We start from the raw sequence: 12,132 nt of genomic DNA on the forward strand, positions 1-12,132 counted from the left end.
GTCGGCCCGCACCCGGCCTAGTCGCGCGCCAAGGTCACCGCGCACCACCCGGAGCAGCAAGGCACCGGCGCCGCCCCTCGAAGCCACCCCAAGCCGCCGCCGCCCCGACGCGCCCCGTCGGCCCGACGCTCCACCACAAGGCCAGCCGTCCCACGCCGCCCAGATGTCTCGTGGGGAGGGAAGAATCCCGCCGTGGCGGCGAGGGATGGAAGAGGGGAGGTGAGGGGTGGCGGCGACGGGGGGCTAAGGCTATGCCCGGGCCGCTCGCAGGAGAATATGATTCTCCCCGCCTAGCCCCCATTCTGGTGGTGCATCTAGCATCGTCGGTGGGCCCGTGGAGGTGTGTCTCCGGTGGACCTGCTTTTGGTGGATTTGCTCGGATCTATTCATAGTTCGTCTATGTTTCTGTGTCTTCAGGTTGCATCCTTCCGATCTACGCTACTCTTTATTGACGGTGGTTGCTATTTTGGTGTGATGGTCCTAAAGGGCCTTAGCACGACGACTTCCCAACTATTTACTACAACAAGTTTTGACCGGCTCCCGTGAGGGAGAGGCCTTGACGGCGGCGTGCCTTCGGCTCGCTTCAGTGCTTGTAGTCGTCGCTAGCTGGTCTATAAATCTAGATGCAATTTCTATTATTTCTTGTGTTCATCGTACAACCATGATTGACCTCGGATGTTTTATTTTACTATAAAAAAAGCCGCTCAGCGAATACATAAATAAATGCTAAAAATGCAAAACTACTACCGCTGACAATTTCACCTCGCCCAACCCCTGGGATATGCCCCCACGGATATGCTATAAATTACAGCCACATGTCTTCCGCCATCGCCTTCCATCGGCGGAACGGCAGCAGCACACCGACTAGAAAAGGCGCCCAGCCCCAGAGCAGGAGCGAGCGAGCGAGCGTCCCACCGAATTTCCCTAAAAAAATTAAGGAGAAAAAGGGAGAAGCCAAGCCGAACCACCGAATGATTCCGCTGTGCGCATCCTCCTCCCCCTCCACGCCCGCTATAATAGCGCCACGCCCTCGTCGCCTTCGTCACCGCACCACCACTCCCTCCCTACCTCACTCCCGATCTCCCCACCGCCTCCACCTCCTCGCCTCCTCCTCGACCCCCCGCCCCCTCGCGCGCGCCCACCGGCCCGGCGCCGTGGTCACCGCAGCGGAGATGGTGTTCTCCGTCACGAAGAAGGAGACCAAGCCCTACGAGGGCCAGAAGCCCGGCACCTCCGGCCTCCGCAAGAAGGTCCGGCCCCCTCCCCTCCCCTCCCCCGCCTCCCCATTCCCGCGGCCCCGATCCGGATGGATCTCATTGTGCCGTGCCGTGCCAGCGCCGTTAGGTTCGTCGGGTGTCCCGATCCGCGATGGCCGCTCCCCTCTGTATTTTTTTTAACCCCGGGTGTCGGGCCCCGCGATCTCGCCCGCCCCATGCACGTGCGCGGGAGGGATTTCGGCCTCTCCAGCTCTGGGAAATCGGGCTGATCTCCAATGGTTCGGTTCAGCGCGTTTTGGTGGGATCCGCTGTTCCGTTGGCAACGTTGGGTCGAGGCAGGAGGGCGAGTGTGATTCTAATTGTGTCGTCTGATCCGGGAGGTTCGCGCTGGCGCAGATCATCAGTTTCGTTAAGGATCACTGGATCTCGCTGAGTGCGGTTAAATTGCCTGCAAACTGCCTGCCAATGGTGCCACGCATGGCGATGATCTGTTACCATGGCTGACAGCCATACTGGAATGTCCTGTTGCGTTTGGGATCTGGCATGTAGCGGTGCCATGGGTTGTCTGATCGTTTTTGGACTCTGCCTCGCATTTTTTTTGTTCTTCTGCGGGGACCCCATCATATTATATTTAAGTAAGGAGTGCATTCACGTGGTTTGTAAACAGGACGAAGCAGAAGATGTTAACACTCTGAATGTGTAGTGCGGTACAGTGCTACAGCTGTACATCACTGACCTGTTGCTCAAATGCTGTTCTGGTTTCGTTTGTCTCTGGTGACTGACGACTATCCATGTTAGATGTGATCCAGTTCATGTTTGGGTGCAATTTTGATTGCGGGAGAGTTCTTTTTCATTGTTTTCACCCTTCATAAATAAGTATAAACAAACAGTAAAATGTTTGTTATTTAATGGGTTATAGAGCAATAAATGCTTGCTAGTGTTAACGCAGCCAAATCTATGCCATCTGTATATCTGGTTTTAGTTTATCTAACATAACATTTTGTTCCTAGCCAGCTAACATTGCCTTAAAGGAAGATAAAAGGGTGATAGTTTAGTTCTATGATACTACATACATAAAATGATTGAATGTTCATGAATGATGACCTCTGATTGCTTATGGCATGGCCGTTCTCTTGTTAGTTCTGTTATTTCTCTGTTGTACTACTTTCGATTTTGCCAGTGGCCCAGTACAATTCATTTGTTGTATTTGCTTATTCATAATTGAATGTTACTGTTATCAGGTTACAGTATTCCAGCAGCCTCATTACCTCGCGAATTTCGTTCAATCAACATTTAATGCCCTTCCAGCTGACCAAGTAAAAGGTTAGTTGCTTATGCTGCTTGTTAGAAAATAATCCTGTACTGCTAGGCACGAAGAAGTACCAATAAATATAATTGAAGTCACTTCCATTTCCTGGTATCAACTTTAACTATCAGATAACGAAAAATAACCAGATCTATACAACTTTCAAAATGTCAGAAGGGTTTAATTAATTATGATTGAGCATTTTTACACATATTTCTTTGTCATTTACCTTGTAAATGATGTTACCAGTGTTTCTTGTCTTGTCTCTGCAGTCCTTCCTCATAACCACTATCATTTCTTTCCTTGTAGGTGCCACCATTGTTGTCTCCGGCGATGGGCGCTATTTCTCAAAGGATGCTGTTCAGGTGCTTTGCGATAAACCGCCCTCTCCTTCCTCAAAATGACTGAAGTTCTAGGATTGTCCTAAGTCAAACTTCATTAAGTTTAACCAAGTCTATATAAAAATATGTCAACATCTACAAAATCAAATTTACTTTGTTAGATCCATAATGAAATGTATTTTCATATCATCTATATTTTGATATCCTAGATCCTTGCGGATTTTTCTATAATGTTTGACTTAGAAAAATCCTAGAACTTCAACTGTTTTGGAACGGAGGGAGTAACCCGTATGCTTCGCGTACCTTTTGCTAACCCCATTTTGTAGAATATGTATAGTTTTATGGTAGCTGCTGCAGTTTTCCACTTGCGTATTGTAGTTGTGCCGTGCTTGTTCTTAAAAATATGCTGGCCAAAATTTAGCCTATTGGCTGCTAAAAACTTAAATAGCAAATCACCTGTTCTATGCAACTCCTTTATATGTCTGACTTCTATTACTATTAAGACATTTTCATTTTCATTGAATGACTATCACAACTTGATATTATTTTCCTTGTTATAGATCATTGCAAAAATGGCTGCTGCTAATGGAGTAAGACGTGTCTGGGTTGGACAAGACAGTCTCTTGTCAACTCCAGCTGTATCTGCTATCATCCGTGAAAGAATTTCTGCAGATGTAAGTCTTGTTTCTTCCAGTTTGGCAAGTGTGCATGCATTGCAGCATATCCCATATAAACCATTGTTGTAGCTGAACCATGGAAGTAGTTTTATATAAGTGGATCATGTATATAAAAACATGACATATAGTAGTTTGGTTGTGACACTATACAGTGCCTACCAGCAAAGGATGTCTGAGTTCAAACCTCTTTAACCCGCACATTGTATTAAACTGTTCATGAGTTACCAACTAATCCTATTGATCCCAGCTGTCAGGTAATGGTGGCAGATGGCAAATGAAGCATTATCACTAAATGAAATGTTTAAATGAACAAATATGACATAATTGTTTTATTGTTTGCCTCTTTTTTCTGTCGCGACAAAGTATCTATATATTGATTTATTGACACAATGAACAACAGGGCGCAAAGGCTACTGGTGCCTTCATTTTGACAGCCAGCCACAACCCAGGTGGTCCAACCGAGGTAACATGCTTAGGAAGTTAGGATGTTCACTGTTACCATCTCTGGCAAATCAAGGCTGTTGGTGTTCTGTGTAAATCAACACCTTCTATTGGACTTTCCAGGACTTTGGAATCAAATACAACATGGGGAATGGTGGACCCGCCCCTGAGTCTGTTACCGATAAGATCTTCTCTAATACAAAGACAATTACTGAATACCTCATTGCGGAGGACCTTCCAAATGTACGATTTGGTGCCTGCTTGTATTTTTGTTCTCTTTCTGTTCCCTTTGATCCCAAGGTAGTGGAATCCCCATTTACTCTTCTGTGTTCCCACATTGTAGGTTGATATTTCTGTGATAGGTGTCACTTCCTTCACTGGACCTGAAGGCCCTTTTGATGTCGATGTCTTTGACTCTGCTACAGATTACATCAAGCTAATGAAGTATGTAGCTTCTGTTTCAATACATCAAATATTATGTTTCAAGTATCATTTGCTGGTTTCTTTGACTGAAAGTGATTTTTTGTTGCATTTATGAAGGGGAAACACTAGAACCTCATAAAACAAAGAATAAAAACATGATGATTAGTCATTTCATTAACAGTGTGCATTCAATTCCAGGACAATCTTTGACTTCGAGTCTATTAAAAAGCTTCTGGCATCTCCAAAGTTCTCGTTCTGGTACTTATCTTTAGCCTAAATTTTGTTGTCATCCTCCTATTAACAGCAAATAGCATATCTGAACCCTCGGTTTGCAATTTTAGTTTTGATGGTCTTCACGGTGTTGCTGGAGCTTATGCAAAGCGCATGTTTGTGGATGAGCTCGGCGCCAGTGAAAGCTCACTGTTGAACTGTGTTCCAAAGGTAACACTCTTCTATCATCACAAGTTGAACATGGAGTTTGGGTTGGTGTTAATTTGTCATTTGTGTTCTTACAGGAAGACTTTGGAGGTGGTCATCCAGACCCTAACCTCACCTACGCAAAAGAACTGGTTGATCGGATGGGTCTTGGGAAAACCTCAAATGTTGAACCCCCTGAATTTGGTGCCGCAGCTGATGGGGATGCTGACCGCAACATGGTTCTTGGTAAAAGGTAATGTTTTGACTACATTTGTCAAATCTACAAAAGCACTTGAGGGAGTTCATAATGAATCTTCTGTCCTATTCTAGATTCTTCGTGACACCATCAGATTCGGTTGCCATTATTGCGGCCAATGCTGTTCAGTCAATTCCTTACTTTGCTTCTGGCCTGAAGGGAGTTGCCAGGTAAAATGGTCTCCTGCATATTGAGCTTCTACCATATGCTCTTTTCTTTCTGATTAATACTTCCGCTAGTCGAATCAAGGCTTTAAGTTGCAAATAGCACTGCTGTCTGCAGTAAACACGCATGATTTCCTATACAGTTGTGCATCCAAATAAGCATTTCAGGGACTAGGCAGGATACCGCGGTAACTCTCCATTAACGATGGTAACTGGTCGGTTACGATCAGTTAACAGAAATGCTTTGCCCATGGATACTCCATATCTACAATGGGCAAGTCTGGAGGCTGGAGCCATGCTGTTTTGCCAGGCTTGCTACCATTTAAAAAAACATCGGATACATAAGATTGAAGAAATTACTAGCTAGAGAAATACAGATGTAAAGTAAAATAAATTATACTTGACTGAAGAGCTGGCTTACTAGCTTAAACTGTTAGCTATGTTTGTCTGACTGGTACAGTTAAGAAATTTTGTGTACTGGGGTATTTAGTTAAGTTGAGTACCATCTTATGATTTGCATCCATGTTTATGTTGAATAATGTACTGTATGCCCAAGATTACAATCGCCATCCTACCCATGTTTTAAAATTTTGTTGTGCTTCAGTGCTTCACTTTTTCCTGATCCATTGGTGAACTTGCAGGAGCATGCCCACATCAGCTGCACTTGATGTAGTTGCAAAGAATCTAAATCTCAAGTTCTTTGAGGTAAAGTGTTATGATCATCAATCGCTATATTTCAAATATAGGACAGATATATGACGAAGACCATGTTTTTCAGGTGCCTACTGGGTGGAAGTTTTTTGGAAACCTGATGGATGCTGGAATGTGCTCAGTTTGTGGTGAAGAAAGCTTTGGCACGGGTAATGCTTGGGGACTCATCTTGATCACAATAACATGCATCTGAATTAATTGAACAAATTGGTCTTGCCTTATGGTAAAATGCCATGTATTCTGGCATGTAACACCTCTCTTGGGATATCCAGCAAACTTGTTTTTCCTTTTGTAAAAAGGAACAGAACAGGTGACATGATGTTCTGAAAAAAAAGAACTTATTATTTGGATTTCCATGAATGGATCGACATGAAGCTGAAAGACGTGTTGATATTCATAGCGCTAACTGGACACGATATGGTCGTGGGGTTGCTGATATCCTCTACCTATTTTAGGTTCTGACCACATCCGTGAAAAGGATGGTATTTGGGCTGTTCTAGCTTGGCTATCTATTCTAGCTTACAAGAACAAGGACAACCTTGGAGGAGATAAGCTTGTTACGGTTGAGGACATTGTTCTTCAGCACTGGGCTACTTATGGTCGCCATTATTATACACGATATGACTACGAGGTACTTCATTCAACTGAGGTGTGTGTATATACTGCACATTTGATAACATGCTAACAAAACCATTTGTTATCGAAGAATGTTGATGCAGAAGCTGCCAAGGAACTTATGGCTAACCTAGTCAAGATGCAGTCGTCCCTGTCTGACGTTAACAAGTACGTATGTTACTGTCGCACTTAATGCACAAATGGACTTCATGCACATATTTAAGCCTCTTCGATTTGCTGTGAAACTAAAGCGTACTATCATAAGCACTGAAGTATTTGGAGCTTTTTATTTCATGTCACTGACAAAGTGTATGCATTGGAAACTACATCTAAATTGTATCTTTTCCTCAGGTCGATCAAGGAGATCCAGCCTACTGTTGCAGATGTGGTCTCGGCTGATGAGTTTGAGTACAAGGACCCTGTTGATGGTTCTGTCTCCAAGCATCAGGGTATCCGGTATCTCTTCGGAGATGGTTCCCGACTGGTATGGAATCTCGTGCTGTTATTTATTGGTGAACACGTTTGTTTAACCAAACCAACACAAGTAGCATAAAACCTAGTCTTCATACTCAAATTTGACCTTGCAAATTTGCAATATAACATTGGCAGAGTTGATCCTTTTGGGGGAAACAAATGCTGGTGAAGGTGAACTAACACTAAATCTTGCTATTGTAGGTGTTCCGCCTTTCTGGAACTGGTTCAGTTGGTGCTACTATCCGTATTTACATTGAGCAGTATGAGAAGGATTCTTCCAAAACCGGGAGGGCGTCGAGTGATGCTCTTTCCCCGCTGGTAAGATCCAACTCCTCATGCTTCTAACAAATAACCAAAACATTTTGGCGAGGATGCAGATCTGACACTTTTTTTTATCCAGGTTGATGTGGCCCTGAAGTTTTCAAAGATCAAGGAGTACACCGGCCGATCCGCCCCCACCGTGATCACATAAATTTTGACCTAGATATGCGCCGAGGCCGCGTATGAAGTTCAGTTCTGGCCTCATGTTCGATAGCCTTTTCTTACATCTCCCTTCACACCTGAATAAATGTATGTGCCAGACCGTCTCCGTTTCGTTGCCTGTACTTACTCTGCTGCCGGTACAGTATATGGCCGTGATCTTGTCCCAGTGATTGTAATCAAGAGTGTTTCTTCGTGCAATGCAATATATTGACGTGTTACTTTTTTCGTTGAGTACTCGTGTACCAATCTTATCTTGAACATCCAAAGGAAAACATAGGAATGTCTGAAGGATATTGTTCGCATAGGAAATATTCCTTTGGTACCGTTAGGAACAACGGAATCACCGTCTTACTTTCCTTTGAATTCCCTATGGAATGGGCTATTCTATCGAAAATTTGGAGTAAACCAAATGAGCCCTTGATGTTTTCTTCTCTGTCTACAACTTTTTCTTACCAATGTGAGATCGAAACGATTTTGAGTTTTTTTTGTTGTTGTTGATTACCCTATGCATTGCAACGATTGATGAAGACCACAAATAAGTGCCATGAACTTGGGTGCCATGAACGCTTAACACGAGATGTTTGCAGGCCACAGGCAAGTTCAGGACGAGGAACATACATCCAGCCACACAAGCACATTACATTACATGTTATTGCTTTATCATCATTATTCAAACCCTGCCAGTCTCATCACTGCACACACACACACACACACACACACACAACCACGGGCACTCACACAGAAGACAGAACCCATCAAAGATGACATCTACTTGCCATTGGAGAGGCCGGCCTTGCAGAGGATGGTGGTCTCGGCGATCATGGAGGTGACGACGTAGGGATCCATGTTGGACCCCGGCCTCCGGTCCTCGAAGTAGCCCTTGCCTTCCTTCTCGGTGTCGCGGCCCACCCGCACCGACGCGCCGCGGTTCGCCACGCCCTGCAAAAAACAAACAAACAATGCAGCCGGAAAGCAGTCAGAGAAGAGCAGCAATGGTGGTGACTCTGAACTCTGAACTCCCCGTGGGGCTTTCCTACTTACCCATACGAAGGTGTTGATGTCGGCGGTCTCATGGCGGCCGGTGAGCCGGCGCTCGTTGCCCTCACCGTAGGCGGCGATGTGCTCCATGTGCCGCGCCTCGAGCTTCTTGATCGCGTTCTTGATCACCTCGTACCCGCCCTCGCTCCTCATCGACTTGGTGCTGCATTCAGACATCAGCAGGATCATGTCATAACCCATAACACAAGACTAGAGTATAGCAGACGGCGATGCATCCCTTGGCTTGCTCTCTTTATCTTACCTGTAGTTTGTGTGGGCACCAGCACCATTCCATTCTCCCTACAGTCACACACATATGCAAAGTTACATATGGCTGGCTGGCCAGTGGAACGGCAGATCAAGGTGACACTTGTGGCACAAGAAGAAGAAGAAGAAATGCTCACCGGGATCGGTTTGGGGTCGAAGGAGACGACGACGCCAGCAATCTCAGTGATCCTCTATTGGGTTACACAAAGGAAAAATTTCTTATCAGCACAAGTTGCATTTTATTCATTCATTCAACCAGATGAGGCGGTTTCATTTACCTCCAGGATGTAGCGAGCCGCCCAGAGCTCGTCGCCGGCCGAGATGCCGACGGAAGGGCCGACTTGGAACTCCCACTGTCCTGGCATGACTTCTGCATTGATGCCGCCGATGTTGATGCCGGCGTAGAGGCAGGCCTTGTAGTGTGCGTCGACGATGTCGCGCCCGTAAGATTTCTCCGCACCCGCGGCGCAGTAGTAAGGTCCCTGTCACACACATTTTGCTCTGCCAGTGTCACTATCGGTCCAACATTTCTGAACTGTTGTCAGCAAGTGCTAAGCTAACATCATTTACAGCCAAGTTTCCTCCCTTACTTAGTGGAGTGATCTTGGCTAAGACTTGCTCTTAATAAGAGTGCTGCAATATGCAGCATGTCTAGTTAAGTTACCTGAGGGCCAGGGTAACCCCCTAGTGGCCAGCCAATGGGCCAGTTGGTGTCCTTCTGAAGAAGGGTGTACTCTTGCTCAATCCCATACCTTACATTTCAGGCAACATAAGGGGGTGTCACAAGATTAATTGCCACATGAATTAAATTATGTGCAAAAATTAAAGTAGTGGACTAATTTCTATAGAACAGAGCAACTGAGTACCGACCATGGTTCTTCAGCCTTGACCTCGGGATGGCCGAATATCCTCGCCGCGTTGTACCGCTTGTTGCTCGGAATCGGCTCTCCGTTAGGCGCATAGCAGTCACAGATGACCTAAACGCGCGAGGTTAAAAAAAAAATACTACAGGTGAAAAAGCACTCATGAACAACTTTTTAAAATTCATTAACACAAATAAACAATAACACGAAATCCATGAATGAAAAAACAAGGAGGATCTTGATCATTTATTCTTATATACCAGGATGTTGTTCCCCTTCCTGAATGGGTCCCTGAAGATGGCTTGAGGGCTTGGCAGGAGCAAGACATGAAATTCAGATTAGCTCAGCCTCAAGGCACGCAAGCCAAGGCATGATGGTTATCTGAAGAGTGCAGTCAAGGGCTTACCAGAGGATGACCTCGCTGTCGTCGCCCGTGGCCTGGCCGGTGCTGGAGCCGTCGAAATTCCATTTTGGGAGCTTGCTGGGGTCATCAACGGGCCCGGGCAGCGTCTGATTGTGAATATCCAAGGCATCAAAAGGGTCACAGGAAGTGTTAGGAACATATCATGCTTGCAGTGCCGTCACAGCTTAGACAAAAAGGAGCCGGCCGGCAAAGTAATGAGTCGTCGTGGGTTAGGCTTACCCTGGCTTTGCTCCTGACGTCCATGCCCGTGCCGCCGACCCTGGATTAGGCAAGGTGTATATGGAAGTAGGTTAGTAATAAGGCATAAAAGTACGATGCCGATTTCCCCAATTTATTAACTTATAATGTACTCCCTCCCTCCCCCCTACACAAATATAAAAGCGTTTAGATCAAAGATCATTTAGACCAAAACACTCTTATATTTCTTTACAGAGGAAGTACTAGTATCATGCAGATACAAATCATGACCAGCAACACCTAGCCAAGGCATAGCCAAGATGCACATAGCCAAACAAAGAAAAAAAAAACACATTGGCAACAGATCAAGGCCTAAAAACAAGAGAAGGGTTTTTACTGGGCTCAAAATTTGAGAAACGCACTAGTATGGTAAACTAAACTAGAAAGAAACGTGAGATGGGATTTGTGGGGAGGAAAAAAATATGTGGCCTGCCTGACTTGGAAGGAAGGTGAGATGGGAGGTTGGGACAGTGCTGAGGAAGATGGAGGAAGAGGGATGTTACCATATGTACTCGGCGATGATCTTGCCGGTGCAGCCGGACAGGTCGAGGCTGAGAAGGTCGGCGAGCGGAGACATGGCGGATGCCGGCGTGCTATTCTTCTTCTTCCCCCGGAGCCTACCGGAGATGGAGAGGGAGAGGGAGAGGGAGAGGTGTTGTAGTGGCAAATGGTAGCTCTCTGGGAAATGCGGGACAGGGGAGCGAGCCGAGTGGTGCCGCCGTAGCTGGCTCTGCCCCTCTATAAGTAGCGTGGCGACGGGGGAGGAGGCCCTGAAAGGTTGGTGGGCGTTGCGGGCGGGGGGAAACGGAAACCGATGGTACGTACGGCTGTCCTTGCGTGCGTACGTTTCCGCGGCCTGCGCGCACGGAACACCTTTTCCACTGTACTAGTACACGGGACGCCATGCGTACGGACAACCGCGCTTCGCTGATCCGCACACCACATCAGGAGCACTTCATTAATTAAAATTAAGAAAGCCCTGCTGAAAGTGCCATTCACTCGGTCGGGGAAGGAGAAATTGGCTATGGCTATGGCTGACTTCCCCTTTGCTTATGCATGAAGCAGCTGGCTAGCCAGTGCTACTACTCCAGTGGTGAAGGGCAAATTCACGTTCTCTTGTCCGGCGTCCGTGCAGATCCCTGTGGACTGACTGACTGACCCGATGGGTCAAAGCTAGACGGTGACATGAGTGAGACGTGAGCCACACCTGCAAGATACTCTATGTAGGAATGCGACCACTGCTACTCCGTGACCATCGCAGTAACAAATTTAACCATGACTTCGGGACATGTGTGAGCAGCTAAGTTGTTGTGCCTGTCGTGTCATCCCCGCGTTTTGTTCGTTTTTGCCAGGCGGACGTGCACGTCCTTATTGTAAAATGAGTCGGCTTGACCGTCCAACAGGGAGGCAGACCCAAATGTGCCGGCATGCAAAAAACTATGCTTGCACGAAATAAACTTAAAATAAACATAATAAAACATAAGTGGCCGGTCAAACGCCGGCCAAAGTCCACTTAAACATAATTAAAACATTAAGAAAAAAGACTGCGCCGCCTTCTGCCGCCCCGTACGCTACCCTTGGCGGCGCCGCCGCCGTCGCCATCGCCGGTGAGGTCGATGAAGACGGGAGCAGGGCCTACCCACCTGAACGCCGCCTGGGTATGCTCCCAGGACAGCCTCCTCCGGCGTCTGCTGGGGCGGCGGCATTGCGGCTAGCCGCGCGCGCTCCTCCTCCTCCTCCTCGAGCCGGAGCGCCTCCGCATCGCGCTGGAGCATGGC

General features: G+C 46.6%; 2 protein-coding genes across 2 annotated transcripts; one reads left to right on the forward strand and one right to left on the reverse strand.

Moving 5' to 3' along the window:
• The first annotated feature begins 896 nt into the window (after positions 1-896).
• LOC119294822 (phosphoglucomutase, cytoplasmic) lies at positions 897-7,756 on the forward strand. Its single transcript, XM_037573093.1, has 18 exons — positions 897-1,250; positions 2,459-2,540; positions 2,833-2,888; positions 3,425-3,538; positions 3,942-4,004; positions 4,106-4,225; positions 4,326-4,426; positions 4,604-4,663; positions 4,747-4,846; positions 4,921-5,075; positions 5,153-5,248; positions 5,884-5,947; positions 6,021-6,102; positions 6,409-6,584; positions 6,660-6,736; positions 6,920-7,052; positions 7,244-7,360; positions 7,443-7,756. The coding sequence occupies exons 1-18, from the start codon at positions 972-974 to the stop codon at positions 7,512-7,514; spliced, it is 1,947 nt and encodes a 648-aa protein (XP_037428990.1). The 5' UTR covers positions 897-971; the 3' UTR covers positions 7,515-7,756.
• Positions 7,757-8,085: 329 nt separating this feature from the next.
• LOC119294823 (glutamine synthetase cytosolic isozyme 1-3) lies at positions 8,086-11,077 on the reverse strand. Its single transcript, XM_037573094.1, has 11 exons — positions 10,858-11,077; positions 10,337-10,376; positions 10,100-10,203; positions 9,954-10,002; positions 9,701-9,807; positions 9,495-9,582; positions 9,109-9,312; positions 8,968-9,021; positions 8,826-8,863; positions 8,567-8,726; positions 8,086-8,464 (listed from the first exon to the last, which is right to left on the reverse strand). The coding sequence occupies exons 1-11, from the start codon at positions 10,929-10,931 to the stop codon at positions 8,294-8,296; spliced, it is 1,089 nt and encodes a 362-aa protein (XP_037428991.1). The 5' UTR covers positions 10,932-11,077; the 3' UTR covers positions 8,086-8,293.
• Positions 11,078-12,132: the final 1,055 nt, after the last annotated feature.

This window comes from Triticum dicoccoides, chromosome 4B, assembly GCF_002162155.2.
Source record: "Triticum dicoccoides isolate Atlit2015 ecotype Zavitan chromosome 4B, WEW_v2.0, whole genome shotgun sequence".
Lineage (NCBI taxonomy): Eukaryota > Viridiplantae > Streptophyta > Magnoliopsida > Poales > Poaceae > Triticum > Triticum dicoccoides.

Coding starts and splice junctions, on each gene's coding strand:
- LOC119294822 (XM_037573093.1), top strand. CDS start 972: ATGATTCCGCTGTGCGCATCCTCCTCCCCCTCCACGCCCGCTATAATA. Junction 4,005..4,105: donor ACCCAGGTGGTCCAACCGAG/GTAACATGCTTA, acceptor TGGACTTTCCAG/GACTTTGGAATCAAATACAA. Junction 7,361..7,442: donor GTGATGCTCTTTCCCCGCTG/GTAAGATCCAAC, acceptor TTTTTTATCCAG/GTTGATGTGGCCCTGAAGTT.
- LOC119294823 (XM_037573094.1), bottom strand. CDS start 10,931: ATGTCTCCGCTCGCCGACCTTCTCAGCCTCGACCTGTCCGGCTGCACC. Junction 9,808..9,953: donor GGAAGGGGAACAACATCCTG/GTATATAAGAAT, acceptor TCGCGCGTTTAG/GTCATCTGTGACTGCTATGC. Junction 9,313..9,494: donor GGGGTTACCCTGGCCCTCAG/GTAACTTAACTA, acceptor TGTGTGTGACAG/GGACCTTACTACTGCGCCGC.